Raw genomic sequence first — 26,383 nt, forward strand, 5'->3', positions numbered from 1 at the left:
ACTTTCAGGAGGTTTAACTACTGCCACTTAAATCCCAGTGTGATGAAACAAGCGTCCCCAGGCAAGCGGGGGGGCTCCTGGTGTGAGGTACAGACCTGCTGTGGTGCCGGTGTGGGAGTGCATGTGGAGAGACAGCACCTTCCTCTTGCCCCGTCTCGGATAGCTAGGGCAGGAACTGGCGGGGGCTGGGTCAGGAATGAGGGGCTGAGGCAGGAATGGAGGGAGCTGGGGCAGATGAGCTGCCATCTCCCCAGCGGAGTGTGGGCAGTGGCAACGCGGCCAGGGGTTTCTCCACTCGTGCACACTCAGCCCCTGCACCGTGGCCTGCTTTCCCCTGGCCGCCTTCTCCTCCTACAGAGCATCGCCTCACCTCCACTTGACAAGCCCACAAGCGTGAGGACCCGGCTGGCCAGGCCACACTGCTCTGCCCCACACTGCACCACCCACATCATCCCTCTCGAGTGCAGGATTGTGCCTGGCCCCAGCAGCACACGGATGTGTCCTGGTACGGGCTGCACCTGCCCTGTGGTGCTGGGCAGGGGACAGGGCGCCGGCAGGATGGGAACCAGGGCTGCCCTGGAGGGGCCTGCCTGCAGATGCAGATGTGGGCGGGATGCAGATGTGCCTGTGGATGCAGCTGTGGGCACAGATGCAGATGTAGGCGTGGATGCAGCTGTGGACATGGATGCAGACGTGGATGCAGATACGGTTGTGGGCACAGATGCTAATGGGGGCATGGATGCAGATGTGGGCACAAATGTAGTTGTGGGCACTGATACAGATGTGGCTGCAGATGCAGCTATGGACATTGGAGGCAGATGTGGCTGTAGATACAATTGTGGGCACAGATGCAGATGTGGACACAGAAGTAGTGGGCACAGATGTGGTTGTGGGCATGGGTGCAGATGTGGGCACAGATGCAGCTGTGGGCATTGGATGCAGATGCAGATGCAGATGTGGGCAGAGAGGCAGGTGTGGGCAGGGATGCAGATGTGCCTGCAGCTGCAGGGCAGTGCAGCTGGCTGTGGGGATCGAGAGCCTGCGCTCATCTGGAACGCCGCAGGTTGGTGGGCACGGGGAGGTGAGGACATGGCAACACGGGGACACGGCAGGCATTTCCGTCCCTCCTCGGTGTCTTGCGGCGTGCAGCCGGCTGCTCTAAACTGCTGACCCGCGTCCCAGGGGCATCGCTCTGCTTCCTTAGCACATCTTGGAGGCTCTGGCTTAGCCGGTGCTCGCCACCCCGCACCAGCCAGAGCCTGTCACATCCCATTACACTTGCTCGCCCGCCTGCCTGCTCTCAGGGAGTCCTGCCCGCTTCAGCCCATTGGCAGGGGGAAACTGCCATTGTGGCTTTTGCAGACCCCTAGGACCTCACAGCCCCATGGGGAAGGCAGCTGCCCTGGGCTCCTGAGCCCCACGGTGCCAGCAAACTGGCAGTGGTCACGGGCAGCTGAGGTGGCACAGCGTGGGCACCTGCCCCTCACCCTCAGCATCCCCGCTTCCACGGCTGTGTTTCTCCTTCCTGTGTCGACCCCTTCAGTATTTCACCCCATCTGGCCTCGATGCACATGGAATTTTGATCGGGCTTCTAACAAAGCTGCAGCTGCTGGCTAGCTGCTACCCGGGCTGAGCTGAGTGGGGTCTCGGCACTGGCACACACTCGGGAGGGGGCCATGCTCCAGCCAGCCCCTGCGTCTCCCCAGGCAGGCAGCCCCCTGCCCCAGGGTGCGGTGGCGGTGGTGGGATGGTCCCCTCCCATGGTGCCATGAGAAGGGTGCTGGCTTTGACCCCCCTGGCACACCGCGGTGGCTGCTGCAGGTCTCACCCTGCTCCTGGCATGACTGGTGGCACCATGCCGGGGATCAACAGCCCAGGAGGAGGGTGATGCTGATGGCACCAGGGAGGTCAAGCCTGGCTGGCACAGTGGTCAGGGCTGCAGGTTGCCCGCTACCACGCTGCTGCTGCTGCTGCTTTTCATTGGGCTGGGCAGGCGCTGCCAGGGTTCCCTGGGGATGGAGGGGGCCGGTTTGGCTCACACCGTAATCAGTGGCGTGCAAAAAGCCAGCAAGGCACGGCTGGGAGGTGTCAGCCCTCCCGCAGCTGCAGCAAGGGCAGGGTGAGCCCCACGCTGCCAGCTCCGTGGTTTGGAGTGCAGCTGGGGGGGGACCTGGGCTGTTTCGGAGGAGCATCTGTATGAGGTTGGGACGCAAATGACCCTCAGGAACACTCCCCAGAGGGTCTGAGCTGGGGTGAGCTACTCATGGTGCTGGCTGGCAGCAGGGCAGGGGTCTTGCCTGTACCCCTCTGCCCCAGGGTAGTTGGCTGGAGGAACCCCCAGATTCCACGTGTCTCAAGACTGCGGCAGCTTAATCCTTCCTCTGAGGATGGCAGCTAAATAGGTTGGCTTGAATAAATAAAATATCCCCCAGGAGGAGGATTAAGGCACTGTGATCCCAGGGAGCTGCCAGGGAGGGGATGATGGGCACCTTCATTTCAGATTTGCTGGGGGTGGCTTCTGCCACGGTGTCCCCTCACCTGGCTTGGTGCTGCCACCTCGGCTCGGCTTTGGGGTTTGGTGCCCACCACACTTCCCGTTGTCCCTGGGCACAGTGGGGCTCTTACACTGTGGCAGCTCTCTTCCAGGGTGTGGGGGGACAAGGTGGCGGGGGGGAGTGCTGTCCTTGCCTGTATGCCTGCTGCTTTCCTGGAGCGTGAGGGGGGTCCCGGGGTTTGGCATGGATGCTCTCTGGAGGGATTCCCTTCCGTTTCCGTGGCAACTGGATGATGGGGACATCCCCCATCAGCTGCCCATCCATCCATCCATCGCTGGCCGTGTCACTGCTGTGGGGCCACACAGCATGGCTGCCCCGTGTGGAGCTGGGGGGACAGACATGGCCCCAGCCCCCCAAACACCCTCCTTGCAAAAAACCCTGGTGCTGTAATTGCGGGAAATGGCCCTCAAATGTCCCCTGTCCCCGAGGCAGCTGCCCACGCCGGCCCCTGCTAGCCCCTTCCAGCGCCCCCAGCCGCCCCTGCCCTGCCAGCCCCCGGCTCTTGTTGCAATGCAGCATTTCCAGCCAGGAGGTGCAGCGGGAGCCGTTCCCGCTGACGGATCCGCAGCTCGGGGCCGATTTTCCTGCCAGCGGCGGGTGCCGAGCGGTAATTTTAGAACAGGGTCAGGCCTATATTTTTAGAGCGTTTGGCTCGCCCTCCCTGCGCACAGCCTGGCGCGGGCAGCACGGGCAGCGCAGGCAGCACCTGGCCGGGGCGGCAGCACCTCATCTTCTTCCTCCCTTGCCCACGTCCCCCCAGCCCCTGGGGCCCTTTGAAGGTTTTCTCTCCATAATCCCGGCTGCCGGCGCGTGCCGGGTCAGCAGGCTTTTAAACTCCTCGGCTAAATGCTCGAGTCCTCCAGGAACTGAGCAGAAAGGAGCCTTTTATTTTTTATTCCCTTTTTTTCCCTCACCTCTTTCATTCATGCACTTCAAACGCAGGGTTTTAATGCAAGAAGCTGGGGACAGGGACAGGAGGTGACATCCCAGACCTGGCAGGGGATGAGCTCCAAGGAGGAGGTTTGCTCCTTGGGGTGGCAGACGATGGCGCCCAGCTCTGTGCCAGCATATGCATCTTCACACCCTGTACCCAAACATGCAATGGGTGCACTGGCAATGTGTCACCCACCCAGGGCCAGTGCTGGCACAGCACTCGGTCACTGCTGGCACATTTCTATGCACCCCCCTAGCCGGGACAGCACAGTGGCATGGAACCAGCTGCCTCCATCCATGCTGACCCAAGCAGGAGTGAGCTGGAAAGCTGTGCCGGCACAGAGCTGCACCGTGTTGGCAGAGCTGTGCTGTGCCATCCACAGTGCCAACGCTTTGCAGGCACACTGGGGATGCCCCAAGTACTGATGCCCATGAAAACCCCAAGGTACAAAGCTCGGCTCAGCCGGCAAAGCCGCCCAGGATGGTGCTGCCGGATGAACCAGTGCTGCTCCAGCAACATGTGTGGCTTGTCCAAGATTTCCCAGGGCCAGCTCTGAGGACCTGGCTGAGAAGAGGAGGGGAATTATTCCGTGCTGTTAACAATACTGCTCCCTTCGGTGACCTCTCCAAGTCATTATATACAATCCATTACATGGAATAGCGGATTTATTCCTTTACAGCACCCGGGGGCATGTTGGGCGCACAGCCGCTGACACCCTGCAGGCAAGCCGTTTCGTTATTTGCAGGCAATGATGGGGCTTAACAACTGCTGGTGGCCTGGGCTGGGTGGCCATGTGTCAGCTGGTCCTTCCCCAGCACCAGTACCCAGTACCCTCCCCTCCCCGGAGCAGGACACCCGTCCCGCAGTGATGTGGCAGCCACCCAAACATCCTGGGATGAGGGTCCCCTCAGGTGCTGGCACCCACCTCTGCATCCCTGCCCAGAGCAGGGAGTCCCCACTTTTCCCCCAAATTGTGGGGCTGCAGCAGGAGCCTGGGGATCACAGGTCACACTGCACACACACCCCTCACTGGTGGAGAGAAAAGCAATGGGCAGCACCCAGGCATCTGTCACGAAATCCTTGCTATGGTGCTTGTTGTCCCCTCCCTGTCCCCCTGCCATGTGTGGGGCTGAACCCAGCTTCACCCCATGGGGAATTGCTAATCCTGCTGTGAGCATCTCGATATCAGCTTTGTAAATCCCCCCAGGACAGGGGTCCAAGCAACCCAAGCCCTGCAGGAGAGGGGGGGGTTTCTTCCTGTATTGATTGCCGTGGAGCCCCCATTTTCCTTTATCATTATGGCTTTAATTAGAGGCTCCAGCTGCTGTGTCAGCAGTTTGCGGGAGCCCTGGAGGCCACAGCTCTGTGCCGAGCTGGGAAGGGGCAGGCACTGCTCTGCAGAGCAGGCAGAGAGCTTCCCTGCCTGCCTGCCTGCCTGCCAGCCCCTCGCTGCTGTGTGCCACGAGCCCGGTGACGGTCCCTGCTTGCCTTCAGCACTGCCAACCCCCTCCCTGGGATGCAGGGAGCCAGAGTCCTCCGGGAGAAGCAGCTCTGGCCTGGATGCTGGCAGGGCTCGTTAAAAACAAAATGAGCCCATGCCAGTAGGTCTCAGCCCTCACTCCTTGCCGGAGCCTTCGAGAAAAAAACGGGGCTGGAGACCACAGACCAAAGAGCAGGAGAGCATCCCTCCAAGCATCCCCCACCTGCCGCTGTGCTTGCCGGGGTTGTCATCCCACAGGAGGGACCAGTTATTGAATTGTGGGCAAAAACTGCCTCCAGCCAAGGCATGGTGCTCCCCCTTCAAAGGCACCTCTCCTGCCATGATAGGAAGGAGTCATTCTGGGTGGCAGAACCCATCACCCTCAGTGACACTGGAGCCTCTGCAACAGCCCTTGCCTTTAAGTGTCACATCCTGGCACAACCCAGCCAAGCACCAGCATGTTGCTGTGGCCCAAGGGGTGGCCGTCCCGCAGCCGTGCCGGCTCTGCTAGCTCCTGGGGATGGGGACCAAGGGTGTGCAAAGCGTGGCATGGGATGGGACTGGGATGCGGTGGGGTGCCCAGTGTTGGACGGGCGCACTCTGCAGCTGCAGTCGCCTGCGCCAAGGCAATGCTGCGAAGGTACTGGAGCCCCATCCCACCCCTTCCCCCCTTGTGCTCATGTTGTGCAAATGAGCAGCCTTATTTTGACAAGGTGCCTGATTTAATTACATCGGCCAGGCTGCCGGCTTTCCCCAAGGTGCAGACTATTTTGTGTCTATACGGTGCCAGCCATCCGCAGGGTCCCGCCAGGCTTTACCGGCGCGACGCGGAGGCTGCTCACCCGGCACTGATGCGCTCCACCTCCAGGAGCCGGCCGCAGCAGCCAACACGTGGCCACAGCAGGGAGGCCATGCGGAAGCTGGGATGCTGCCCCGGGATGTCGAGGTGGAGCTTTGGAGAGCTGCAGTCACACCACACTGGCACGTCCTCTGTCCGATAGGTTTTTCCAGCCGTGGGGGACCCCACATGGGATAGGGGGGGGGTCCCACAGCACACTGTGCCATCCTCCTGACCTGCTTTGGCATTAACCCAATTTAGGAGCTTCCAACCCATAAGGCCAATTAGGTGGGGATGGGGTGCGGCACAGCGGCTCGTTATGCAAAGCAGCCTCGGCAGTTGCTAAACTGTTTATGCAAATGGGCCCGGCAGCCGCCCGTGCTGCAATCCTAATTACTTGGGGCGGGGGAATGGCAAATAAAATCCTCTCCCCCTTAAAAAAAGCACTTGCCGCAGTCTGCAGTTCAGGCTTGGGGAAAAAAAAACAACCGGGAAAGCGGCCTGGAAGGCAGTGGCAGCTCGGCCAGTGCCAGCACAGCCCCGCGGTGCTGCCGCTGTGGGAGCTGGGATACAGCACAGCAGCTGTGCCTCAGTTTCCCCACTCACTGCAGTGGAACCCGGAGCGGGGACAGTGCCATGCATACCCGGCGCGCGGCATGCAGCTGGAGGGGAGCAGCGGCGTGTGGGAGGGCTGGTGGCTGCTGCTCAGACGTCTTGCAGCTTCTTGCTTCTGGGTATTTTTAATCTTGACAAGGACGTCCGTCCATCGTCTACCCACCTGGGGCTGCGGTGCTGCCAGTGCAGCCCTCAGCCAGCTCACCCACCCTCTTTCTTCCGCTGCCCTTGTTCATCCTCCTCTTCCTCCTGGCTGAGCTCCCCGTGCCACATGTGGGGGTCTCCATGTCAGCTGTGGGGACCCTGTGCCGGGTCCCCATCACCAGCCAGAGCTGGGATCTCGCAGGGGCTTTGCCATGCAGGGAGTTGCTGCAGCGATGTCCCTGGGTGAGGATGGGGACTGGGATAGCGACACGGCGCAGGGCAGAGGTCCCCAAGCCCTGGTGTGGGAGGGGGTACTCCTCTCCTGGCCACATCCCCAGGGACTTGGGTGGCACCGCCAGGCACACTGCTAGCGCTGCTCCCCCCAGCACTGACAGCAGAAGGCTGGGGGGGCTGTAGGGGTGGCCGGTGCCAGATCCCCACCCAGCAGGGCAGGAGCCAGCCACCACATGTAGCTGGGGTGGGGGTCCCGGCAGTGGTTCATCAGTCTCCCACGGTGGCGCATGGACATGTGTGCTGCCCAGGGGTGGGGAGACCCATGCCAGGGCAGGGGGCAGCCAAATTCCTCCCCATCCTTTCGCCTGCCAGGAGGCTGAGGGTATATTTTTAACCCGGTGGCTCCAGTGGCTGCTGACTCACCGGCCAGGTGAAGCCAGCGGGCCGGTGACTAACCCACCCTGGCTCATTTTGGGCAGGAGGAGGCTGAAGCTGGCAGCAGCCGCAGTGCCGCTGGTGGTGCTCCAGGAGGATCAACAGCTCACGGCTCTGCACTCGGATAATCTGGATGCATGCCGGCGCCATGCCGGCACCAGTAGCCACACGTGCCACAGCCATCCCCATGGGGACCCCCACTGCGATCGCAGTGTTAAGGTGTGTCCCCCAGCTCAGGTGGGCAATGGGGGGTTACCCCCTGTGCCATGTGCCTCCCAGCACCCCAGCAGTCTTCTGCTGTGGTGGCTGCTGCACCAGTCCTGGCAGGAGTTGCTCAATCCTCTGGGATTACCAGAAAATTGCCCCATCGGTGGAATTTCTCAGGCCCCAAATCCAACGGGCTTTTTTGTCATGCTCTGATGAATCCAGCCTGAAATTACTGGTCGTTAAATCTCCTGCATGTGAACACATTGTCCCGTTCCTGCGTCCTTCCTCTGAGAGCATCCAAACCCCGCCGGGCCCAACCAGCAGCGCTGGTCTCAGGGCATGTAACGGCACACTGCCGCCGCAAACCCGCCGAGCTGAAAAAAAAAAAAAAAAAAAAAAAAACGCATCTGCAGCACCAGAGCCAAAAATATCCGCAGCAATAAGAATAATTAACGGGAGCCCCATGTCGGGTTGTGTGCCGAGCGGCTGGGAGCCCACGCTGCCGTAACGGCTGCCTGCCATGGCGGGTATGGCCCTGGATGGCTGCCCGGTGACACTGGGGTAGGGGCACCCCCCTGGGAGTGCCACTGCGGTGCCCCATGCCATGACAAGGGGCTGGGTGCCCCAGCTCCATGCTGGTGGGCACCTCTGCATCCCACCGCTTCCCAGCCGCAGCTGCCAGGGCAGGCGCAGGGAGCATCCCCCCCAGTCCCGTTACTGCGGGGGTTTCTTGGTGGCTGCTGTGACATTTGCTTTTTTCCTGAAAGTGCATATTCTTATTTAGTAAATATTTGCCTTTTCCCAAGCACGGCGGCTAATTACCAAGCTGCTTTTGCTGAAACCTGCCACTGCCTGTGCAGGCGGTGAAAGAAAAGGCCCCGGCACCTGCCCATCGTCCCCCAACGCCAGCTGAGTGCCCCAACCTGCGCCCACCACGGCGGGGGGAGTAGGGAGCTGTCAGGAACCTCCCGCCACAGCGGTGCCGGGGATGTGCTGTGGGGCAACCCATCCCGTTCTCAGGGTGCTGGCAGAGTCACTGGCACCCGCTAGCACGTGCCAGTGTAGAGGCCGGTCCCAGCCAGTGAGGTTGCCATAGAAATTATCCTTAACAAGCCTATAGGTTTTAATCACGGGATGCTGCAGCTGCTGCTCAGCCCCCGCTCCCCTCCAGGCTGTTTTCCTCGTTAAGCCCTCCAGGATGGAGACCTTGCCATAGGGTGGCCGTGGGGCAGCCATAGGGTGGTTTGCAGGGGGTACCCATGCACTGGTGGGGTTCGGCATGGGGCATCCCCAGCCCTACCAGATCCCCCCTCCCCCCACCCCCCCCCCGCCTCGTTGCTCTGCCGGCTGCTGCCTGTGCCGGGGGCCAGCGTGCCCTTGCCAGCCAGGCTGCTTGTCGGCAGCGAGTGGCAAAGCATCTCCGGCAGCTGAAATCTCCTGTCCCCCCCAAAAAAAAGCGCAGGGGGTGGGCGGCGGGAGGATGGCGTGTGTGTGAGGGGGGGGGCCCGTGCCTGGCATCGCCGCCGGAGCTGCCAATGAAAGGCTTTTATATTCCTGTCGCTCCGGTTTTTGCATGGCTCTGTGAAGCTGGTGACGAAGGCGCTTGCACGGGGCTGCCTGCAAGTACCCACCCGCCCTCGTCCGTATGCCTGGACATCCGTCTGTCCCTCGCTCGGCACTGCCAGCATTCCTCCAGTGCCACTCTGTCCCTGCAGCCCTGGCCCCCTTGCTGCCAGCCCCCTGCCCGCAGCCCTGGCCCCCTGTCAGCACTGCCAGCCCCCCAGCCTGCGGAGACAGTGGGAGATGCAGGGAGAAAAGTTTCCCAGCCCTGGGAGCAGGGACCGGCTGGCTCTGGTGCTGTGGCACTTCCAGCACTGCCCCAGCTTCCCCCAAGCATGCTGTAGCCCCCCGTGCACACTGCAACCCCTTTAACCGATCACACCGCAACCCCCTGATAACACCACAGCCCCCTGCTTGCATTGCAGCCCCTCGCACTGCAGCCACCCTGCTCACACTGCAGACCCCTGGGCTGCTCGCACTGCAACCCTCCAGCCAGTTACATTGCAACCCCTTGCACTGATCACACTGCAACCGCGCCAATCGTTCTGCAGCCCCTCTCCTCACACTGTAGCCCCCCCAGTCATGCTGCAACCCTCCATCACATCACGCTGCAGCCCATTGCACTGATCACGCTGCAGCCCCCGATCATGCTGCAACACCCCTGCTCACGCTGCAGCCCCTTATGCTGCTTATGCTGCAACCCTCCAGCTCATTGCATTGCAACCCCTTGCACTGATCACACTGCAACCCCCTCCCCGGTAGCACTGCAGCCCCTGATCACTCTCCAGCCCGCCAATCACACTGCAACCCCTGATCATGCTCCAGCCCCTGATCACACTGCAACCCCGCTGATCACACTACAGACCCTGATCCTATTGCAGCCACTCCATTGCATCACAGCACAACCTCTTGCACTGCTCACACTGCAGCCCCCCCAGTCACGCTGCAACCCCTCTGATCGCTCTGTAACCCCCCTGATCACTCTGCAGCCCCCCTGATCACACTGCAGCCCCTCCACTGAATCACACCAGAGTCACCCCACTGCTCACACTGCAGCCCCTCGGCTCACGCTGCAACCCTTCCGTTGCATCACACCACAACCTCTTGCACTGGTCACACTGCAGCCCCCTGATCACACTGCAACCTCCCCGATCATGCTGCAACCCCCTCCATTGCATCCCACCACAGCCCCTTGCACTGATGACACCACAGCCCCATCCCACTGCGGCCCCATCCCCCTGCAGCCCCTGGCTCCGCTGGCCCCACAGCCCCCATCCCACCTCTGCTGGCCCCGCCGAGCTGGCGCATGCCCTGGCCACCCGCAGCCCCTCCGTGCCCACCGCAAATCACCCCTCGCGCCCCCCCACACTCCCCTCCAGCCCTTTTTTACACTGGCGGAAAGCTGATTTACTCGGGTGCTCTAATTTAAGGCTAAAATTAAAGCTAAGTGCTTAAATAAAATCAATATGTCAACTTCAACTCCATCCCCTCCTGCTTTGCTGCTGAATTAAAGGTTTTAATGGGACGCTTGCCCGGCTGGGCCCCAGCGGAGGCTGGCACGGGGAGGAGGAGTGCAGAGGTGCCGGCAGGGAGGAAGGCCCCCCAGCAAAGCCGGGGCTGGCTGAGGGAGCTCAGCGTGATCTGAGGAAGAAGGGGAGCAATGTTTGCATTAGCAGATCAGCCGGAGTGATAAAAGCTGGGAATAAAGAGAAAACCAGACATACGGTTTTGATAGAAACCTTCCCGGATTTCACCAAAATAAGGCAAAAAAGCCTAAAAACAACAACAACAAAAGAAACCCAAAACTAAAATCCCAACGTTTAACTCCCGACGCAATAACCGTGATGGCTCTGTGGTGGCAAGGCACTGCGTGAGGGCTCGGTCCCAGCACGGGAGCCGGTGAAGCTGGGTGCTGGGGGATCTCCTCCCCTCAGCATCCCCGAGCCGGGTGATGGGGTCCCTGGGGAGCTTCTTTTCCAGCCCCAGTGCCAGAGGCAGCCCAGGGACATGGGCATGGCACAAGGGTGGCCCTGGGGCTGCCAGCAGGCATAGTCATCCCAGCACTGCCGCAAAGGCTAGGATGGGGGCGGCACCTTGGGGACCCTGCTGCCCCCAGCTGTCCCCATGTCCCTGCCACCAGCAGCACCCAGGGCACCCCATGTCCCTGCCACCAGCACCCAGGGGTCCCCATTTCCCCACGCAGCCGGGGGTCCTGGAATCCCCACCACCATCACCCAGGGCACCCCGTGTCCCTGCTGGCGGCATCTGGGGGTCCTGGCGTCCCAGTGTCCTTACAGAGCCAGGGGTCCCACTGTCCCTGCTGTGGTGCTGGGGATGGCCTCCATCCCCCTTCCCCTGCCCGACCATCTTGGAGCGTGGGCAGCCGGGACCCGCTGCTGGGTGATTCATTCCCGGCTTTATCCTCCCTCTCGTCTGCGCCCGCTCCCTCCTTTAATGGCGAATTAAGATTTTTCCAGCCAGGGAACCCATAAATCCGAGGGGTAACGGCCCCGCCCCCCCCCAGCCCCCCAGACAGGGGGGGCATCCCATGTGCCCTGGCTGGGGGGTTGCGCAGTGGGGGGGTGCCCCGGTGTCTTTAACCGGGTGCCCACCGTGGCGGTGCCTGAAAGCGGGTGACGCCAGGGGTCCCACGCTTGGGTACCCAGCTGGATGCTCGAGCTGGGGGGCACCAAGCTGGCAATGTCCCCCCCTCTCCCCAGCACATTCCCCCCACCACCCTCAATTTGGGGCAGCCCCCCACGTGTTGCCCCCATCGCCAGCTCCCTCCATTTTCCTCCCCGCCTCCCCCTCTGCGATTTTTTGGAAGCTTTTTACTGCTGGGAAGACAAAAAAGCAGCAACAGAAACCCTTTCAGGCCGCAGGCTGCTGGGGGGGACACGCAGCAGCCCCCCCGCAACCCGCTGGCTTAACCCCTCAGGGACACGGCATTACAAATTTTGAACAATATTTATTAAAATACAAAAATACACTTGGTTTTTTTTGTTTGTTTGTTTGTTTCTCAGAGTACAGTCAGATCGTTCTGGTGTTTATATAGAGAGATATAGATATAGATATAACTTCTGCGTCTCCTTCCCGCCTTTAGCCCCCCCGCCCCACACCCCCCCTCCCCCTCCCAACTTTTATTTCAAATGTGACACCCTCAGGTAATTTTTTTTAAAGCTAAAATAAGAAATTAAAGTAGTTCCAGTGCTCGAGCAGCCGGGGAGGGCCCCCTCGCTGCCCGACCCTGCCCGTGCTCCCCCCCAGGACCCCCTAGCCCCTCAGGACCCCCCACGAGGCACTTGCCGTCCCCGCCGGGACCCGCCCCCCCCCGGCAGCCACCTCAGATGCTGGTGGCCTCCCCCGGCCCCCTGCTGTTGCCGGGCTGAGCATTCCCCCCCCACCCCGAGCCCTTAATTTTTCCCAGCCCCCCCCATTCCACGAGCAGCCCTCGGGGTAGGCTTGGGGGGGGATCCCCATCCTTGCCCCCACCTGGAGAAGGGCAGGGGGGGATACCCACCCCACCCACCCCAAAAAGAAAGGGACTAAAATTCGCAGCGTGTTGCTGAAGGTGGTCTACAATCATACGTCAGGTCTCCCAGCAGGGGCCCCCCCCAGCCCCCCAGGAGCCTTAGCCCTGTGCCGGCGGCACACACCGGTGCGGCGGCGCATGCCGGGGCCTGCAGGATGTGGTGCAGTGGGAAAGGGGGCGCGGAGCAGGGTGTGGGGCACCCGCTCCTTGGCCCCCCTCCCCACCACCGGCCTCCCCCCGCACGCCCAGCACCCACCCGCCTGGGGTTTGTTGGGGGTTTTTTTTCCCCTTGTCTTGGGTTTTTTGCTAATTTTTTGCTTTAATACATTGCAGATGTCCATCCCCGGTCCACAGGCTGCACCACCCCGCCACCCCACCCCACCCCCAAAAAATAACCCCCAAAATTAATTTCTTTATTGCATTTGGTAGATTTTGGCACAGCACGGCGGCTCAGACCGCCGTCCCACTCCCTGCTCTGGTTTGAAGCCAACATGGCCAGTGAAGGTGGCACGCAGCCAGGGCAGTGCCGTGGAACGGGGGTCCGGCCGCATCCTGCCCCCTGCCCCCCCCTAGTCCCCCCCCATCCCACCCCGCCGGGCTTCTCTCTGCGCTCCCTGCTACGGCATCTCCCCCGCGCCACGCTGCACCGCGCTGTACCGTGCACGGGGCCCTGCCGTTGCCGCTGCTGCCGCTGCTCCGGTTTCTACAAATTTGAATTGTTTTTCTCTCCCTCTTTTTAAATAGAACTTGCGAGTTAGAAAATAGTTTCTTTATGGTTTGTTTGTTTGTTTTTTAAATTTTAATATAATCTGCTTATCAGCCCATAGATTTAATATATAAGCATGTACAAGAAAAAAAAGTCTCTCCCCCGCTCTGTACAAAAGTTGCTGTCTATTTTTTTTTCCTTTTTTTTGTAGTTTGGTTTTTTTTGTTCTGTTTTTGTGCATTCTATTGCATTTGTAATTTCAGGGAGGGTGGGGGGTGGGAAGAAAAAAGCCCCAAAAAAAAGTCATATCTGGGTTTCCTGTACTTTCTCCTTGGTGTGGGTCTGAATTATATAGGGTTCAGAGAGGGTGGTCCCAGGGGGGTGCAGAGAGTTCCCCAAGCTGTTCTCTGTCCAGTGGGCCCCGTGTGCCGGTTTGTAGGTGTTGTAGTTAATGTGGTCATGAATGGCGGGCAGGACGACTGCCCCCTCACCTGATACGCCAGTGGGAGCCGCCGTGGTCGCCGTCGCCGCCGGCGGGATGTCCTCGTCCACCTGGATGATCTCGACCGTCCGTGCAGCCGTCACGGTGCTGCGTTGCTGGTGCCGCTTGCGGAGTTTGTAGAAGACGATGAGCATGGCCGCAGCAAGGAGTGTCACCGCCACGAAGCAACCGATGATGATCTTGGTGGTCTTCATCACCTCGTCCAAGCTGGTCTGCATCTTGTCGCCGGAGTCAGCGGTGGGTACCGCCACCTGCTTGGGCGTCCGCGTGGTCTGGACCAGGACAGTGGTGGTGGTGGTGTACGCCGGCTGGTAGCCCGTCGACGTGGTGGGCACGGGCTTGGTGAACTTGGGGGAGATGTCCTCCGGGGAGATCTCGGTGGTCTCCACCGTCACGGTGGTGAAGAAGCTGTAGTTGGAGGTGTTGAGCTCGGCCGTGCTCACGTTGAGGTAGGCCGAGGCATTGGAGTTCCCCGCCACGTTGGTCACCATGCAGGTGTAAACCCCGGTGTCCGTCAACAAGACGTGGGAGAAGTTCAAGGTGCCGTCGTTGAGGACGGAGATGCGTGGGTGGCTGGACGCGTGGCTCAAGACTGTCCCGTTAGGCAGCAACCACCTAACAGAGGACATGGAAGGAGTTCGACACTTGAGCTCGGCCACCCGTCCCTCGGAGATGTTGAGGTCCATGGGGGCATCCATGATGAAGGGTGCTGAGCACTGGAAGGAGGTCTGGTCTACCTCCACCAGGAACCTGCCCCGCATGTGCAGGGGGGCATGGCAGCGCCCGCAGCAGGTAGAGTTGGTGGGGATGTACTCCCGCAACCACCACGACAGCCAGAGGATGTCGCAGTCGCAGTCCCAAGGGTTGTGGTGCAGGTGGAGCTCCACCAGGTACCGCAGCGGGGCGAAGAGGTCATGGGGCAGGGAGGAGAGGTTGTTGTGGGCCAGGTTGAGCTCCACCAGTGCTGTCAGGTCATCGAAGGCATTCCGTTCAATCAAGTTGATCTGTGAGTTCATAATCCAGAGCTTTTTGAGGGACTTGAGCCCATGGAAGGAGCCCGGTTTGATCTCGGGGAAGTTATTGCCCGACATCTCCAGCTCCTCCAGCCCCACCAAGGGCGTCAGGTTGGGCATGTCCTTAATGTTGCACATCCCCAGGTTCAGGTACTTGAGGTTGTACAACCCCTCAAAAGCCCCCTCAGAGATGTACTCCAGCTTCTTCAGCTCGCCCAGATCCAGGCGCATGAGGGAGGGCACCCGGTTGAAGGCGTACGAGGGGATGCTCTCAATGGGGTTGTTCCTCAACCACAGCTCCCGCAGCTTGGAGAGGTACTCGAAGGCCCCACTGGGGATGACGGTCAACCAGTTGTCAAAGAGCTCCAGGGTGTTGAGGCTGGCCAGCCCGTTGAAAGCCCCCACCTCGATCTGCCGGATGGCGTTCCTGCCCAACTGCAGGACCTCCAGGTGATGCAAGTGGCGGAAAGTATCCGCCTGGATCATCTGGATGTTGTTCTCCATGAGGTTGAGATACCGGGTGTTGGAGGGGATCCCAGGGGGAACCTCAGCGAGGCCACGACGGGTGCAGACCACCTTGCTGAATTGGTTACTGCAGGAGCAAACGGAGGGGCAGCTCTGGGGTCCGGGGGAGGCGGCGGCAACGTATAGAATCCACGCGTGTACCGTCAGGTAGGAGACCAGGGCAGCTCTCCAGGCGCGGCGGCGGCGGTGGTGGTACACAGTTACCTGCCACAAGAGCTTCATGATGTGGCACGTTCATCATTCACCATCGTCTGGGGATGTCGGCGTGAAAAGGAGAACTGGCTCAGGGCCCCCCCCCCCCTCTCCTGGCTCCGACAAGCTGGGCCTGGCTGGCCGGAGGGGGGGGGGTGGGGGTCGCGGTGCTGGGGGGGTGGGGGGCCGGGGAGGGGGAAGGAAAAAATGAAAATTTAGCCCCCCCCAAAAAAAAGCAACAATAGGTGCTGGGGGGGATGGGGAGGAAAGAGGCGCCCTCCCTCCCGGCCGAGCCTCACTCTCCAGCCGTACCTACCTGGGGAAGGGGCTGGGGGGCTGCTCCGGGGGGGCTCGGCGCCGAGCAAAGGTGGGGGAGTGGGGCCGGGGCGGGAGGGGGGGGGCGGCTCGGGGGGGGGGGGGGGGGGGGGCGGAAAAAGACAAAATGGCTCCTAGAGGCTGCGGTGCAGGGGGGGGCAGCCCGGCTAAGCAGGGGCCCGGCACCCCCCCGCCGCGGCGAGCCCCGCCGCTGCCCGCGCCTCGCACCTCCGCCCGTGGGGCCGCCCCGGCCGCCCCGGCCGCCGCGGCATGGCGGCCCCCGGCCGCGGGGAGCAGCTGGCAGGCAGGGGGGATCGGTAATGATGTTTTAAAAAATTGGGGGGGAGGGGAGAAAAAAAAAAATGAAAAAAATGAAAATTCGATAAAATAAAAATCAAAGCTAAAAATAAAAAAAAAATCGAGGTAAAAATTAAAAAAAATGTAAAAAAATTAAAAAATATTAGAAATCTATAAAAATAAATAAATAAATAGCGAAAAGCCCTCGCGGGAGAGGGGAGAAGAAACACCAGGTAGCGGAGAGGAGAGGCCGCGTCGGGGGGGGCTGCCGGCGGGGGGAGAGCCCCCGGCGGCGGCGGGCAGCGGGTCCGCTTGGGGGGGGTCCCGTCACCCCCCCCCCTTCGTCTGTGTCCCGCGTCCCGGCGTGGGCCGGGTGTCGCCTTCAGCGGCCGCGCAGTGCGGTGGCGGTGGCGGCCCCGGGGCCGGCGGGCATCCTCCGGTCCTAGCGGGCGTGCGGGCCCCGCGGAGCCCCGGCGGTGCGGGCGGTGCGGGCGGTGCGGGCGGCAGCCGCGCAGGCGGCTCTCTCATCCTTTTGTCCTTCAGTGGGAGCGCGGATGGATTGCTGACGCATCGTGTTGGGAGCCCGGCAGCAGCAGCGGGGGATGCTGAGCACCGCCGGCCTCTCCGACACCCCCCCCCCTCGCCCCCCCCCCCTTCCCCTCCGCCCCCCCCCCGCCCCACTCCGGAGGGGCCCCGGTTCAGCCGGTGCGGCGGCCGGGAGCTATTCTCGGTCTGGCTGCTCGGGAAGGAAGATGCGGTGATGGGCTTCCTCCTCCTCTTCCTCCTCCCTCCTGCTCCTCCTGCCCCCCCTGCCCGCAGCCCCCCCCCCGGGGGGGGGTCTCAGCCTTGGCGGCCCTGAGCCCCCTGACCCCGGAGGAGGGGAGCGCCGCGGCCGCGGGGTGAGGAAGGACGGAACGGACGGATGGACGGGCGGGCGGGCGGCTGGACGGACGGATGGACGGAGGCGGCGCGGTGCTAGCGGAGCAGCTCGGCGACTTTAAGGTGATGGGGGGGGGATGCGGTTCCTTCCGCGGCTGGCGGCCCCCACCCCACCCACAGCCCCCCCATGCGAGGCTGCCCAGCTGAGTAAGGGTCCGCAGACCCCCGGGTGCAGCCCCCCTGGCACGTGCTGGACACAAGTCTGAGACCCGACACAAGCCAGGACACTGATGGAGACCCCAAACCCGGCTCTGCAGCGGTTGGCGGGGGGGGGGAGGGGGGGGCATGGGTCTGGCGCCGCTGTTGGCTGGGGAGTGGGCACAGTGCCGGGGTGATGGGTGCGTGGGTACCACCAGCTTTTTGGGGTATGGGCTGCCCCCACCTCTGCCTTGCCCCTGTCTGCTGGCACCCACGGGGTGTCCCAGTGCGGGTGGATAATTAGTGCCAGCCAGGTAACAAACCCCTGGGACAGCAGTGGGAGGCAAACACCAGCACCCCTGGGGTCCCATGGGTGCTGGCACTGGCGTGGTCCCTGCTGCAAGGTGAGGGTGGGACCCCGCTGCGCATTGCCACTGGGCTGCATGGGGGGGGTGCAGAGTGGGATCGGAGAGAGCTGCCAGGGGGCCATGGCCCCCACCCTCGAGCCTCCCCCCACCTTGTTGTTTTACACCCCTGGTGAGCAGCCAGTGGCCAAGGGCTTTGCCGGCAGCACCGATCCGTCCTGAGTGGCAGCTCCAGAGCAGTATAAGCGATGGAGGGTGCAGGTGGGGGGCCAGGGGCCCCCCCAGGTGTGGCACCCAGCTTGGCTCACCCCCGTGGGCTGCTCCACCAAGCAGGTCCCTGTGGGACTGCCGGCAGTGCCAAAGCAGGTGGGCTCCTCAGCTGGATGGGTGTCCTCAGGGTCCTGGGTAGGGGGTGCCCCGGCCCCCCAGGCTGGCAGCGAGGAGGTGCTGGAGGTGGGCAACCTGGGGTGAGGTGATGGGGGGAGAGGGACAGGTAAAACCCACCCCAATCTTATGTGGATTCTCTGGTGTCTGATCAAAGCCGTGCTTGCACCATGCGAGGGTGGGCATCTCTGGGGACCCCATGCAGGATTTCCGTGTCTGTGGGGCTCCCAGCCCTGTGTCAGGATGGAATGGGGTGGGATGGGGAGGGTCACAAGACTGGGACATGCCAACAGCACCAGCCGCGCAAGGGAGTGGGACTGCAGCCCACCCTTCACCCTGGGAGCAGGGGCTGTGCACCCAAACCAGGGGCTGTGCAGGGCCAGGCTGTTGGCACAGTCTGGCAGGGACCTGGTCCCGGCCCAGCACGCCCCGGGGGCGGGGAGCAGAGGAGGCTCAGGGATGGGAGGCAGGGACCCCCAACTGGTCGGCCTGTTACCCCAACCCCCAACCCCCTGCTCCCTGGTTGTGTGGGGCCATGCCCACCCACAGGTGGAGCATGTCATCCGAGTGCCACCCAACTGGCTAGGCACCCCTGTGGGGCTGGTGGGTGTTCAGGTTTGGCCTCTTGGGGTCACCCCATGTGACAGCACCCTGGGGCACTCCACAATCCTCTCCTGTCCTTGTTCCTTGCAGGGTGCCAGAGCCCAGCTGGGGTCACTGTCCCCATGTTGGTGGCACATCCCTGGGGAGCCACTTTGCAGCCCCCTCAGTGTTTCCCACTGCCAGGTGTGGCAGCGATGTCCCCTGGGCACTGCAGGACCTGGTGGCCTTGTGTCACCCACAGCAGAGACCAGCAGTTGTATCCAGTCCCTGCTGAAGCAGAGATCTTCTTGTGAGTCCATTAACATCCCCATGACAGTGACCCTGCTCTAGAGGGGTGGCACAGGGGACGGGGATGACATTGCCACCGAAGCATCGCCCTGCAACATTATGGAGGTCACACCACACGTGCATGGGGTGCTGCTTCTTGGGGACCAGCTTGGCTGGAGGTGGCATGAGCATCCCTTGGGCCAGCAGGTGACCCGGCGGCCTCATCCTGCCTCTTGGTATGCCAGCAGCCCCAGGCTGTGCCACGCATGTGCTGTGGCAGGCGCTGTGCCGGCAGCCCATTCGGTGGAAGGGAAGAGGGATGCTACGAGGCTTTTTTAAGTGGCAGGGAAAGGTTATGACAGGATTGATGAGCTTCAGGATGGGGAAACAGCTCCATGTCCGGCAGCACCAGTGGAGCCAAACACAATTAACCACACAGAAGGCTACGGCAGGGTAATTAAATTATCACAACGTGACACCTGTAAAGCAGCAAAGGGCCCATCTATCTCCTGCTCAGCTCAGACCTCACCTCTCCCTACATCCCTGGTGGGGGGGCGGTGTGGCTGGTGCCTGTCACGCACCTAGCATGATGTGTGCCATCCCGGTGGCCACACTGGCTATGAGCCAAACCCTGACTGGGCTTCAGCTCCAGCAACTGGAAGGGGCTGCAGGAAGATACCGACGACCCTCTGCCCATCCCCAGCAGCACCGTGGTGTCGAGCCACGCACCCGTTGCCGCTCACCAGCTGGCTGCCGGCCCCGCTGCAGCACTGGGTGAGCGGCTGCCAGCCAGGCAGATACCATTAGCCACCAGCCCCTGATAAGGGATCGATGGTGGAGGGATGCAGGCAGTGAAGTGCCGATGCTCCAGCAGATGGAGCGGAGGTCGGTGCAGCGCCGGGAGACCTCACGATGCTGTGGTACTTGGGGTCAGTGCTCGCTGGAGCAGGCAGGGGTGCAGGCAGGAGGGAGCACCCCTGGCTCCTGGCAGGGGTGCCGGCAGGTGGGGGCACCCCATGTTGCTTGGCCAGGCCGGTGGGTGCAGGCAGCAGGTGGCGGGGTCCAGGTTCCCAGCATCCTGGCAGGAGACGTGTCTGTGGCACGTGGTTGCTTGTGCTTGAGCGTGTGCATTTGTGCACGCGTGTTTGAGCTGTGTGCGGGAGCTGAGGCACATGCTGCACGCACCCATGGGTGCCCCGGCTTTGCCAGCACTGGGTGCGCTGCTGGCAGCTATGCTTACAGCCGTGCTGGCCCAGCGCAGGGGTCGTTTGGGAAGGGGCTGCCCAGGGGCTGCGTTTGGCCAGCGCCGACGCGTGGGGTGCCGCACTGGCAGCGCCGCGTCCTGCTGCCGTTCGGTCGCGTTGCCGCTAGATGGGAATGCAGCGTTGTGCCCGGGGCCGCGACAGAGCCTTGCTCCGGGCGCGGTGGAGCCGGCTCCACGGCTCCGGGCCCACCACGGGCGGGGGGCACGGCACTTACCCTGCCCGGGGCGGGGTGGCCTGCCTGGGGGGAGGCTCATCACCCACTCGTAGTACCAAGCAAACGAATTTCTGGACTGCTGGAAAAGCCCAGGCGGGACCTGCCGTGGCCGGCGGGGGGGACAGGCACAGCCCTTGTAGCACAGCGAGGCACACCAGGAGGGGTCCAGCCCCCCCAGAGGGAGGACGCTGTGGGGGCACCAGGCTCCCTTCTCTCCATCGGCAGCAGCAGCAGGCAGGCAGGCAGTGGAGACGATCAGCATGCCGGGCACGTGCGGGGAGCCTTGGCTCGCTGCCGCCCCACGAACGCTTTCAAAGGGGCTTTATGTGCGCAGAAACGCCATGGATTCATGGTGGGATGACCCGTTTTGGGGGGTGTTCCTCATGCCAGGGCTCAGCTCTTCACAACGGGGTTGGCCTGGGGCAGGAGGCAGGCAGACCCCCACCCCGGGGCAGGGTTCAGATGCTGCCCAGGATGCTGGGAACGGCTGGTTCTGTGTGCTTCATCTGCGGCATCTCCTGCCTACACAGCATCTCCTGCCTGCATGCCACCTCCTGCCTGCATGGCATCTCCTGCCTGCATGGTGTCTTTTGCCCGCCTGGCATCTCCTGCCTGCGTGACATCCCCTGCCTGCCCACTCCCAAAGCACCATGAGGCTACAGGCCCCCAGGTTGGGGACCAGAAGGAGCTCTGGGGGACACCAAGCTTGTCTCCAGGAGGGCTGACACATGTCTCCAGAGCCAGACTTGGCTGTGCTGGCTGCTGGCACCTGGGTTTGGTGCCAGATGGTTGAGATCGCTGCCCAGGAATGGCAATGGGGGACACATCTCCCAGCAGTGTCCGCGTCTCCCCCCGTCCCTGCACAGCTCCCCCATACCTGCACACCCTGTGCCATGTGAGATGCCAGCTGATGCCATGTGTTTTGCAGGGAGCATTATTTTACAAATTTCGTTGTTTTGAGGCTTTAACTCCCATTACAGGATTAACGGAGATTACCGGTCCCGGCAGAGCTGCTGAGGCAGTAACGGGTGCCACTGGGAAAGGGGACCTGGTAGGTTTGTCACGGGGTGGTGAGGACGCCTGCCATGCTGCCACGGTGGTCTGGAGCTGGCCCTGGTTCAGCCCCTGCAGAACTGCTGGAAAGGGAGATGTGGGGGTCTCTGGGGGTCCTCGCCGGTCCCCAGCTCAGAGCAGAACAGTCTGCAGAGGTCCTGGGCAGTGTCACTGACTTTGGGGACAGACACTGTCCCCAAGGTAAGGAGAAGGCAGAAGAGGGACCCCGGAGGTTGTGGGCACTGTGGCAGTGTGTGGGGCGATGCAGACGTGGGTGTGCGGGGTGTACAGGAGACGTGGGGTGCATGGGGGTGTGCAGGGTGGTACACAGGATGCACACAGGGATGTGCAAGGTGCACAGGGATGTTCAGAGTGTAAGTGGTACATGGGGGTGTGCAGGGTGCATGAGGGTGTGCAACCTGCACTGGGGTGTGCAAGGTGGCCATTTCAGTTTGCTCTGGCTGGTTTGCACACTCCACTTTGCTCTGACAGGCTGGCACACTCCACTTTGCTCCCTCTGGTTTACACACTTCGGCTTGCGAATTCGTTTGCTTTCCCTGGTTTGCTATCACTCATTTGCACACCCCAGTAAGCTCTCTGGTTTGCACACTCGTTTGCTCTCTGGTTTACTCTAGGTGCCATGTGAGCTCCAGGTCTCCTTGGCAAGCAGACACCATAGGACGGGATGCAGGCAGAGCCATAGCACAGGCATGTCTGCCTGCACGAGCAATGGTTGGGGGACAAGGGGCTGGGGGCGCAGCCTGCCCCAGCAGCCCTGTTTCAGTCCCCTGTCTGGCTCTGCATGGCTCCAGGCTCTACCTGTGCTCCCCAGCTGCTCCTGGGTGCAGGCAGGGAGCTGGAGATGCAGAGGATAGCGTGCTCCTGCCCTCATCCCTTGCACCCTCCTTCCCTCATCTCTTGCTGATTCCCTTCCCTGGGTATTGCTGGGAGCAGAGCTGAGTGCCATGGACCAGAGCTGGGTGTTTGTGGAGCAGAGCTGGGTGCCAGGGAGCAGAGCTGGGTGCCACAGATCAGAACTGGGTGCCAGGGAGCAGAGCTGGGTGCCAGGGGGGATAGCAGAGGGGACCCTGCCTGCCAGACCCCGCGCTGGGATGGCCTTCAGCTGGACACATGCCTGACGCGCGTCCACCTGGCCAGTCAAACTCCGTCATATCCAGACATTTATTTTATTGCTCGATGAAGTTTTAAGCAGCCAAGATGAAGCCAAACATGTGGGGATGAAGGCAGTGGCTGGCAGGGCAGGTGTGAGGTGGGGACGAGTATGTGGATGGATCCTGCCTACCGCTGAGTGTGCAAAGGGCTAACATCCCTCCCCACCGGGCACCCACAGGTGGAGGTGGAGGTGGAGAGCATGGACAAGGCGGGGAACTTCATCGGATGGCTGCACATCGAGGGCCTCAACCTGTCAGTGGCTCTGGTGGAGCATGCCCTCTCCAAGGTCCACTTCACTGCTGAGCGCAGCCCCTACTACAAGGCGCTGTTGGCTGCCGAGGAGGCTGCCAGGCAGAAGAAGGAAAAGGTGAGCATGGGGCAGGACTGTCCCCGAATAATGTTCCCACCACAAGGGATGTCCGCATGCCCCCACCTCAAGGGATGTCCCCAGGCCAAGAGATGTCCCCACCCAGAGGGAGGTCCCCACCCCAAGGCGGATGGGATCCACGGTGCTGGGGACCAGGGATGCTCCAGCTGCTGGGTGCTAGCACAGCCACTATCCCCTTGCTGGTGGCATCGAGCATGGCCATGGGGTCCCCCAGCCAGTGTGTGTCATGTCCCCCTGCCAATCCCAGGTATGGTCCCACTACGAGGAGACCCCAGTGGAGGAGGTGGTGCCGGTGCTGGAGGAGAAGGAGCGCGCAACCAACTACAAGCCTGTCTTCGTGACGGAGATCACGGACGATCTCCACTTCTACGTGCAGGACGTGGAGACAGGTACGGGGACAGGGCTGGGGTCCCCGCAGTCCCTATGTGTGTCCCCACCCAGAGGGCACACAGCTCCCAGGGGACCCCCCTGCCATACCCAAGCATCAGGGTGCCAGGTGAAGCCCCCCCAAAGAGTCATGTCCTGGGCTAAATGAGGGGCAAATGATGAGGGTGGCTGGAGGCGGGTGCTGGATCCTGCTCCTCTGCAGGTGCCCAGCTGGAGAAGCTGATGGAGAACATGCGTGCCGAGGTGGGCAGCCACCCGCCCGTGGAGGGCTCCTATGCCCCGCGCCGTGGAGACTTCTGCATTGCCAAGTTTGTCGATGGAGAATGGTGAGGAGAAGGTCCTGCTCCCCCTGGCGTGGGGCTGTGGGGCAGCGTTGCCCCATGCTGAGGTGTGTTTTTGGGGTGACACACACCCCCAATCCCACCCTCCAGGTACCGGGCCCGGGTGGAGAAGGTGGAGTCAGCCGCCAAAGTCCATATCTTCTACATTGACTATGGCAACGTGAGTGCTCACCATGCTGGGGCAGGGGGCATGGGTGGGGGGCACCCTGGGGTGCCAACTGAAGCCCCCCAGCTCCAGCTGTGCAGGGGTGCAGTGGCTGTGTCCCCCAGCTGCCGAGCATCAGGCAGGGGCAGGATCTTGCCTTTGGGACAGGGGGTCCTGGGGTGAAGAGTCATATGTCCATCCATCCATCCATCCATCCATCCATCCATCTGTCCGTCTGTCCATCAATCCATCCATCCATCCATTCGTCCGTCCGTCCATCCATCCATCCCTGTGGCTGGGTGCTGGGGTGCCCAGCACCGTTGGGTGGCCTTCTAACCCTGACACCCTCTCTGCCCCTACAGAAGGAGACACTGCCTGCCACGCGCCTGGCCACTCTGCCTCCAGCCTTCAGCACCCGCGTCCTGCCGGCACAAGCCACTGAATACAAGTTCGCCTTCATCCAGGTGCCCCAGGACGTAAGTATGGGGGTGCCCAGGGAAGGGAGGGGGTGGCTCTGGGTCTCTGATGGGACTGTGGGATCTGACACCATGCGGTGCTGCAGGATGACGCACGGGCAGACGCAGTGGACAGCGTGGTGCGGGACATCCAGAACACCCAGTGCCTGCTCAACGTGGAGCACCTGGGACCAGGCTGTCCTCACGTCACCCTCCAGTTCGCTGACTCCAAGAGCGATGTGGGGCTGGGACTGGTCAAGGAGGGGCTGGTCATGGTGGAGGTGCGCAAGGAGAAGCAGTTCCAGAAAGTGGTAGGTGCTGGGGTGGGGGTGTGTCCATCCATCTGTCTGTCCATCTGTCCATCCATCCATCCATCCATCCATCTGGATGCATGGATGGATCAATGGATGCATTGATCCATCCATACATCCACCTGTCTGTCCATCCATCCATCCACCCATCCATACACACACACACACACACACATCCATCCGTTTCTCCATCCATCCACCCATCCATCCCTCTATCCTGCTGGGGTGATGAGGGGTCTCTACTCTGCTGTCAGCAGGGTGGGCTCTGCCGCACGGGCAGCTGAGCGGTAATTGATCCCTCGCATACCTGATACCATATCAGTCCTGGCCTGGTGGTGGTTGGTGGCTGTCTGGGGGCTTGGGGACGGGGAGGGGAAGGGAGACACCAAGCACTGGTCACATCCACCCCAGTGCCTGGCCTTCTTCTTGGAGCCGTGCTGGCTGGGGGTCTCACCTCCCTGCCCTCCATGGGGATCCTTCTCCGCCAACCTTGGGTGCAGGGTAATGTGTGCCACAGAGGGACAGAGTGGAGTGTCTGTCCCCAGCATGGCCAGGCAGACCCTGCCAGGGGTGCACATCAGTGCACCACCCCCAAACCCCCCCAGGAAGGCAGAGGAGAGGGCACAGGTTCATCCCACTGGCCTCTGTCCCCACAGATCACCGAATACCTGAACGCCCAGGAGACAGCCAAGAGTGCCCGGGTAAGTGAGGGGGGGCAGGTGGGAGCTGGCCCCTCTGTCCTCTGGAGGGTCTGCTGCAGACCCCTTGGCTGGGGGGTGCTGGATGTGGTACCCCCCATCTTCAGGGACAATGCTGGATGCAGTCCCCCCATCTCTGGGGTGATGCTGGATGCGGTGCTCACCCCCATTTCTGGGGTGATGCTGGATGTGGTACGCCCTGTCTCTGGGGTGATGTTGGATGCAGCCCCCCATTTCCATGGTGATGCTGGATGTGGTACCCCCTGTCTCTGGGGTGATGCTGGATGCAGCCCCCCCCATCTCTGGGGATGATGCTGGATGCAGCCCCCCCCATCTCCAGGCTGATGCTGGATGTGGCCCCATCCTGCACCCTGTCTTGCAGCTGAACCTCTGGCGCTACGGGGATTTCCGCGCGGACGACGCAGACGAGTTTGGCTACAGCCGCTGAGGGATGCTTCGGGGCCCACGTCCCCACCGCCGCCACCACACTAACGTCCTGTCTCGCCCTTGTCCCATCCCATCTCACCCTGTCCCCTGGGGGCCGGGGCAGCTGAGGGGAAGGCCGCAGCTCCATACCCTGGGGATGCTGGGGTGGGGGGTGGCCCCAGCCCCCCGACCCCCTGCCTTTGTCTGACTGACAGCTGAATTTGCCCCCCCTCTGTCCTGCCCACAGCCAGCGCCCCCCCCCGGCCTGTATTTAAAGCTTCAGAGGCCAAATAAAAGTAGTCAAGCGTCAAGCTGTGGCCTCTCCCTGCCGGGGGGGTCCCTCTGTGCTGGTGTCACCCCCTCCCACCCCCAAGGGTGTCACCTCGTCTGCCTGGGAAGGGAGAGATGCCTCAGGCATGGGCATGCCCTCCCTGCTGTGGGGTCTTGGGGAGGGTCCCCCACCCATGGGGCGCTGCAGCCCAGAGGCCCCAACCCCCATCTCATCCTGCCCCAGTGGGCTCTGAGCACCAGCCAGGGGCATGGATGAGGTGCCTGGATGGAAGGTGGGTGGAGGGAGATGTGGGGGCTGCCCCTAGGACAGTGGCAACCTTGTGGAGTCCGGTCCAAGCCTCTCCTGCAGCTCCAGGTCCCAGCCTGGGACCCCAATCCTGGACCTCAGCCCGGGGTCCCAACTGCAGGTCCCACCCGTGGACCTCAACCCTGGGACCCAAACCTGGACCCCAATCC

At 62.2% G+C, this 26,383-nt stretch overlaps 2 protein-coding genes across 2 annotated transcripts in view; one reads left to right on the plus strand and one right to left on the minus strand.

The window, feature by feature from the left end:
- Positions 1-25,947, plus strand: part of SND1 (staphylococcal nuclease and tudor domain containing 1) — a 128,908-nt gene extending 102,961 nt beyond the window's left edge. Inside the window, exons 17-24 of the mRNA XM_055807921.1 lie at positions 22,664-22,852; positions 23,121-23,262; positions 23,463-23,586; positions 23,692-23,761; positions 24,109-24,222; positions 24,309-24,512; positions 25,169-25,213; positions 25,593-25,947. Coding sequence (XP_055663896.1) covers positions 22,664-22,852; positions 23,121-23,262; positions 23,463-23,586; positions 23,692-23,761; positions 24,109-24,222; positions 24,309-24,512; positions 25,169-25,213; positions 25,593-25,658 — 954 coding nt within the window. The 3' untranslated portion in view covers positions 25,659-25,947. The remainder of the gene's footprint in view (positions 1-22,663; positions 22,853-23,120; positions 23,263-23,462; positions 23,587-23,691; positions 23,762-24,108; positions 24,223-24,308; positions 24,513-25,168; positions 25,214-25,592) is intronic.
- LRRC4 (leucine rich repeat containing 4) lies at positions 12,808-15,770 on the minus strand. The gene has a single exon (XM_027795355.2). The coding sequence runs from the start codon at positions 15,500-15,502 to the stop codon at positions 13,544-13,546; it is 1,959 nt and encodes a 652-aa protein (XP_027651156.2). The 5' UTR covers positions 15,503-15,770; the 3' UTR covers positions 12,808-13,543.
- Positions 25,948-26,383: the final 436 nt, after the last annotated feature.

The sequence above is a fragment of the Falco peregrinus genome, chromosome 6 (genome assembly GCF_023634155.1).
Source record: "Falco peregrinus isolate bFalPer1 chromosome 6, bFalPer1.pri, whole genome shotgun sequence".
Lineage (NCBI taxonomy): Eukaryota > Metazoa > Chordata > Aves > Falconiformes > Falconidae > Falco > Falco peregrinus.

What these genes read in the sequence shown, in the direction of transcription:
- LRRC4 (XM_027795355.2), bottom strand. Translation starts at nt 15,502, where the DNA reads ATGAAGCTCTTGTGGCAGGTAACTGTGTACCACCACCGCCGCCGCCGC.